The sequence below is a fragment of the Arachis ipaensis genome, chromosome B05, assembly GCF_000816755.2.
Source record: "Arachis ipaensis cultivar K30076 chromosome B05, Araip1.1, whole genome shotgun sequence".
Classification (NCBI taxonomy): Eukaryota; Viridiplantae; Streptophyta; class Magnoliopsida; order Fabales; family Fabaceae; genus Arachis; species Arachis ipaensis.
In genome coordinates this window covers 5,064,953-5,071,702 of record NC_029789.2, presented here as the reverse complement: position 1 = coordinate 5,071,702, position 6,750 = coordinate 5,064,953, and the positions used below count along the sequence as shown (strand labels likewise).

General features: G+C 31.5%; 1 protein-coding gene across 2 annotated transcripts; it reads right to left on the bottom strand.

The window, feature by feature from the left end:
* Positions 555 to 4,400, bottom strand: LOC107640014 (novel plant SNARE 11-like). 2 transcript variants are annotated; one of them, XM_016343560.2, is made up of 10 exons: positions 4,088 to 4,399; positions 3,755 to 3,847; positions 3,484 to 3,577; positions 3,352 to 3,389; positions 3,170 to 3,258; positions 2,732 to 2,811; positions 2,596 to 2,652; positions 2,405 to 2,497; positions 2,228 to 2,302; positions 555 to 862 (listed from the first exon to the last, which is right to left on the bottom strand). In XM_016343560.2, the coding sequence occupies exons 1-10, from the start codon at positions 4,162 to 4,164 to the stop codon at positions 758 to 760; spliced, it is 801 nt and encodes a 266-aa protein (XP_016199046.1). In that variant the 5' UTR covers positions 4,165 to 4,399; the 3' UTR covers positions 555 to 757. The 2 variants fall into 2 exon arrangements, with proteins under 2 accessions (XP_016199046.1, XP_020978550.1); XM_021122891.1 differs by lacking the exon at positions 555 to 862 and having other exon boundaries at positions 2,281 to 2,302; positions 2,413 to 2,497; positions 4,088 to 4,400.

The following is a 6,750-nucleotide window of genomic DNA, read 5'->3' as shown; positions in this document are numbered from 1 at the left end:
ACTTGATCAATTGTATCAATTATTTGATTTAATCAGAGAAAATAATTATATCAACATGTACCTGCATGTTTAGACCTCTCATTGTCTCCTCCTCCTCCTTCTCTGCCAGAGCCTCTGCCTCCTCTTCCTTAAGAGCCTCCTCTTCCTCTGCATCCTCTCCTGCCAGAGATTTCGCCAGAATTTCTGCCTTGTCTTTTGCCAAAGTCTTTTCCTCCTTCACATGTTCCATCGTTTTGACTTTCGCTAGAACTTCTGCCTCATTTTTTGCCAGAACTTCTGCCTCTTTTTTCTCTGCATTCTCTTTCACAGTCGTAATTCCTTAAAGTTATCTCAGCGAGAATAAAAAAAAGTAAGGATAGAGAAAAATTATATTTTCTTCTTGTGAGAAATGTTAAAATAACGTTTTTTTATTTGTAAAATATATACTTTTCTCATTTATAATTTAACGATGGGCTAATATTATGGATTTCATTTGTAATTTAAATTTGAATCATTTCTATATGCACGCATAAAAAATTATACATTTCAATAAATAGTTTACAATTGTACAAGAATTTTGAGAAAAATATTTGGTATACTCATTTTGTATCGTCTTTTAAATCAATATAATGTAGAACAGAGATATACGAGACAAATACAATAACGCAGCTATATAGCAACATGCATTGATAATATCAAATTTTGGCATCAAATGCTGCTTAATAAGAGCTGCATCCAACCATTTCACCATGAAAATTCAAGGCAGAGAATCATCACGTCAGAAATGCTCATTAACAATATGATCCCAAAGCAATCTTCTGGTCAAAGCTGGAGGGCCTAATCCTGGAATGTCACGAATGTCCTGGTTGTTTGGGTTGATAAGCTGAAATTTTGAAAGCCACAATAAGAAAAATCTAAGCATTTTGGAAATCAATAAATAAAATAGTGCACAATGGAAATTTCCCACTTTAATAGCTATGAATCCTGATCCCAGCGGTCGAATTCAATATCATAACTTCTTGAAGGTTTTAAGACTTAAAGGCATGCCCTTTATCCGAAAAGGTAAAGTTTTAATAATTTTCTATCAAAATCCCCTCCAGATTCGTAGTTATAGGAAATGGTGATAGAACGGAGTTAAAACAAAAGATACAAGTAATAGAGAATTAATTTAGTTTTATATCAGGTAGATCCACCGCTGAAACTACATACTTACTAAGAAGGATGGTGGAAAAGTATCGTAATAATAAAAAAAATCTACATAGTTATTTATTGATTTGGAAAAAGTGTATGATAGTGTGTCAAGGGAGGTCTTATGAAAAGTTTTAGAAAGAAAATGAGTAAGGATAACATATCTTCGTACAATTAAAGACATATATGATGGGCTATAACTAGTGTAAAGACTCAAGATGGTTTGACCGAAAAATTTTCTATTGGTATAGGATTATACCAGAGATTATCCTTAAATCCATATATTTTCACATTAGTATTGGAAGTACTCACATAGCATATCCAAGAGCTTGTGCCATGGTGCATGATTTTTGCCGATGATATCGTCCTTATAGGGGAGTCAAGGAAAAACCTAAATAAGAAGTTTGATTTATAGAGAGAAGCTCTAGAAGTGTATGGCTTTTGCATAAGCTGTAGCAAGACAGAATATATAGAATATAAGTTCGGTCGACCGGCTATGCTCTATGGTACAGAGTGTTGGACGGCCAAAAGGGAGCACGAACATAAGTTAAGTATGACAGAAATTAAGATGTTGAGATAAATGAGTGGTCATACGCGATTGGATATAATAAGAAACGAAGATATAAGAGAGAAAGTTGGAGTAACACCTATTGTGGAAAACATGGTAAAATTGCGTCTCAAGTGGTTTGAACATATGAAAAGAAGACCGACAGAGTATCCAATCTGGAAGATGGATAAGGGGTGAAAGGTAAAGGGAGACTTAGGAAGACTATCCATGAGGTGGTCAAACGAGATCTACATGTAAACAGTCTCTTTGTAGACATGATACATGATAGAGCTCAATGACGTCGTTTGATCTATGTAGCCAACCCCAACTAGTAGGATAAGACTTTGTTATTGTTGTTGTTGTTGTAATAGTGTATAAGAATTTCTTATAGTGGATTCTAACTAGTCTTGCAAAATTGATTTGATAATAGCAATATAGCATTTTCTGCTAAGCAAGTTAATTAGATGAATTCAAAGGAATATATGTTATTTGAATAAATAATGAGATTCTTACCTTTACAATAACAATAGCTATCACTCCAATGACAATAAGAAACAATAGCATCATAATACATTTGTCAGTAGCAATCTATGGGCAAGAAAAGCAAAACAAACAAAAGGGTTAGTCAATGAATAATTTATATACTATTCTGGGTAAGGAAAAAAAGAAGTTGAATTTTTAGAAATTGACCTGCCTACCAAGTTGCTTGGCCAATTTAGAGGCTCTTTTCATTGAAAAATGAATAGAATCCAACTCATTAACGACTCTGCTCATTTGTTCTGTCTATTAAGGAGAGATTATAGTATTTAGTAGATAAGTATAATGATTTAATTTGATGTGTTTATTAATTACAAAGTTAAGCAACATCATAAGTTACACACCTGAGACTTTAAAGTTGCTGCAGCCTCTGTTCCAATATTTAGTGTCTCTTGAACAATCTGTTATTAATAATGAACCCACATAAGTAGCTAGCAACAATGAAATTTTGTAAGAATATTTCAAGAAATATATAATAACCTTCTTTCCCCTGTCAATAGCTTGGTCTGTTTCATCCATCATTTGATGTCCCTTATTAATTAGTTGTTCATTTGTCATTGCTGTAAAAGAACAACAGATGCATCATCATACATCTTCCACAATCCAACTTAAACAAAAATCATACAACTTAATTAGAAAGTACATTAAACAGATTAAGCTGATACACTTAGAAATCACGTTTAAATCATGAATGACAATAATGTGATGCATGTTTAGTGATCAATGTTACATCTTATAACTCAAACTGATTGTTTAACTGTCTGAAATGGGAATATGATCATGACTATTAGCATAGAAAAAAAGTAAAGTATATTTTTTGTGCTTTTCAAAAACTTTTTAAAAAAGTGTGGCATCCACAAAAAGTGGACAAGCTGAAAAAAAAAAGAATGTGTTAAATAAATCCATGTGCTTGCTTACATGAAGCCAACAAAACATTTTCTTCTACTTGACCATCACTAGGTCCTTCAAAGAGCTCAATTCGCTTATTCTCAATATTTGTAGCATATCTGCATTGCAACAATGAATAATAAGTTATGAGCCTGCTAAGCAGATCACTAAAATTAACCACTTGCAAAAAATACATGATAATGTTAACTTACTTCTTTTTCAAAGCAACATATGAATTTAACTCTTTGATCTGCAAGGGACAGAGAATATGCAAATGCTAGTTAGTAAGGTTGGCTAGTTAAGGTATATGGTATATTTGGTATTAGAGAGTTAAAAGATTTCACCATTGATTGCTTTTTATCGTTCAGCATTTTGTTGGTTCCTCTGTCAAGTCTATCCTCCAAAACCTTTACTTCTTTGTCAAATTCTTTTATAAGCCTGCAACCACCATAGCAGCAATAATATAACCACAGAAACTATTAATTTTGGAAAATTAATTAAAGTTCCTCTTGGCTTCTCAAATTGTATTTGTTGATACTTGATATACACGCATCAAGAGGAATCAAGCATATACTTTAAGAACATGCAAGTATTTAAAGAAAGCCATGAAATTACCGCTTACAGTCGCGCATTTTCTCTGTAAGATCTTCCAACTGCCTGCTCTGCCTGCTAAATTCCTTAATCTTCTCCAGCTTTTGGAATCCATTTCTGCACCAACCACGCTATTAATATTAATAATTAATTATTCAACCATGTAATGTGTTCACTAAAATCGGTCACTGGTACGTTGAAATACAAAATATATATTCAAAATGAGTTAACCAATAAATGTATACACGATGATTAATATTAGTGGTTGATTTTAGTATACAAATATTTTTGTTAATTATTATTCATTAGAAAATCTAATAGAGCATGAAAAAAATAAAATAAAATAATAATTCTTACGATAAAGCACGAAAAACGTCGGTGATCTGTCCATCGATCTGAGCTAGGTCGTTGCTGATCCTTGACAAGTCATCCATGGTATATATCGTGTTTATTGAAATGAAATGCAATGAAGTTTGAAATTCAGTGGAACGAAAGAAGAAGCATGGTTGAGGTGAAGGAAACACCAAACAATGTAAGGGTATTACAGTGTAGAATGATGTCCCCTCCTCCTTGGTGGACGGTTTTTTTGGTTAGGTTAACGAGGAGTTCTTGCATGGGAAATCAGAGAGGGAGGGAAACAGAAACGGAAGGCGGGACCCACTAGGGTGAGTGAGACCCATTGGTGGCACGAGTTTTCTTAATGTGATCCTGCTTTTTTGTCGGATTATTTACTATTTTAATGCCTCTTTAAGTCTTAATTAATGATTATACAAAGGAAACCACTCTTTATGCATGGTTTATGTCATTGTGAATTAATTCATGTCTGTTAGGCTATGTCAGTTTCACATAATAAGATAAAATAAAATAAGATAACGAGAATAAAACATAAAGAATAAATATATAAAATTTTGTGTTTTTATATTTTATTTAATAATAAATAAATTATAAAAATTTAATTTATTTTTATTTTTTCTATTTAAAAAATTTGAGATAAAAAATATAATAATAAAAAATATAATTATAAAAAATTAATAAAAATAATGAAAGAAAAAATAAAAAATAAGTGTATCTTTTATTAGTATTTTTGTGTTTTTCCTATAAAAATGAATATAAAATACATTAATTTAATATCTTTAAATATATTATTTTTATTTATATCTCATTTATTAAATATAATTTTATATCTCTATCTCAATATCTTATCTCTGTAAATAAATGCAGCCTTAGTTACTTAATTTTCATGAATTTTATACACTAATTTCTTGGATATGTGATATATCCATAGAATGATATTTAACTGTTTTTATATCAGCTATAGGGATGGCAAAATTCTCCGAAACCTGCGGAGACGGCCCCAAATGGGGATCCGATTGTGGGGAATTTTTTCTGTAGGGATGGGGATGGGGGACAAAATTCCCCAGAAGCAAGCGCGAGGATCTGAGCGGGGATCCCCGCCCCCGTCTCCGCTATTTCCCGAAATTTATGAATTCCCTGAATTATCCTTAATAATTATTTCTCATGTATGTTTTTTAGTCATTTCTCACACACATATATATAGAAATCCAAAACTCCTAATCTTTATTTGCATAACATTCTTCAATTCAAAGATCCCTAACGTTGTCCATACTCCATCCAACCTCTCTGCAGCCACCCCCTCGCCACCCTTCTCACCGCATCGTCACACCTCACTGTGCCATCACCCTTACCGCATCGTAATTTCCATTTGCGGCGTTCCTTTTCATAATTCTGCCGTCGTATCCATTCTCCTCTCTATTGCCGCGTCTCCCACCTTGTCCACTGCTTTGTTCTTTGGCTCGTCGTTGCGTCCTCCCATTGCGTCATTTTGAAAGAAGTCACCATCGTATCATTTAGACTTTTTATATAAAATCTTGCAGTTTTTGTTTAAGATAGATACTTGCAACTCTATTCATATGAAAATTAATAATTAATTAAAACTATTATGTAGATGGGAATCGGGTCCCGCGGAAAATGAGATCCGGTGGGAATGGAGATAGGGAGCAATATTCCCCCACAGCAGAAAACGAGAACGGAGATGGGGAGCAAATATGAGGACGGGAATGGAAAGTAGGGAGGCATTCCCCGCCTCCGCCCTGGCCCTCCCCAGTTGACATCTCTAATCACGAATTCAAGTACTTATTTGATTAGCATATTAAATTTATTAAATTATTTAAAATTTTTTATTATTAATTTCACATAAAAATAACTATATACACGTATTTTTTTTAATTTTAATTTAATCGTTAAATGTTGATCTTTTATCTCAGTTTAAAACCTTTTACCCAAAACATTGTTAAACAACTCTTTTATCCGTCAAAATTAACATTTTGTGTGATTTTTTTGTGAAAAGAGAAAATAATATTTCTTTAAAAATAACTTTTATTTAGACTACAGCTCTATTTTATTTATTTAATACGACTCTTTTCTGTTTTAATTTATTTGACCATTACCATTATAATCCGGTATGATTTTTTCCCTATCTTAACTATATCAAAGTAGAATATTTGTTCATTACTAAAACATTTTTATAAAATTACTTCTGTTAAAATTGACATTGAATTAGTTTTTTTTTGTTGTCTTATTGAATTAGTGTTTATGTTTAGTAAATCTACAAACAATGACTCGAAAAGAAAAAATTCCTGATAATAATTAATTGTAGCTATTTTTAGAATACGTGTTAAATACGTTTTAATGATGTCAATTTTTTCCTTCTTGTTATTGTCTTTAGTCTATCTTATTGTATTTGCGGTCCTTTTATCATTAGCATATATTATAGTAAACCTTTTTTCTAATGTCGATTATACTGACACATCTTTATCTGCATGACGTTACTCGAAATATACTTTTGTTAAACTATCTATGTTTTAAAGTAAATATAATTTTTACTTACAAATAATATTATATCAACATAAAATAATTTGATATTAAAAATAAAACTTAATTTATTATATAAAAATAAAAAAATAAATAAAAATACATCCAAATTTTCATTCAAATTTTTA

Bases quoted from the DNA above. Each gene is read 5' to 3' on its own strand.
- LOC107640014 (XM_016343560.2), bottom strand. From the start codon at position 4,164: ATGGATGACTTGTCAAGGATCAGCAACGACCTAGCTCAGATCGATGGA. The intron at 3,848-4,087 runs GTAAGAATTATT...TGGTTGGTGCAG, and splicing joins GACGTTTTTCGTGCTTTATC to AAATGGATTCCAAAAGCTGG. The intron at 863-2,227 runs GTAAGAATCTCA...TCAAAATTTCAG, and splicing joins TAGCTATTGTTATTGTAAAG to CTTATCAACCCAAACAACCA.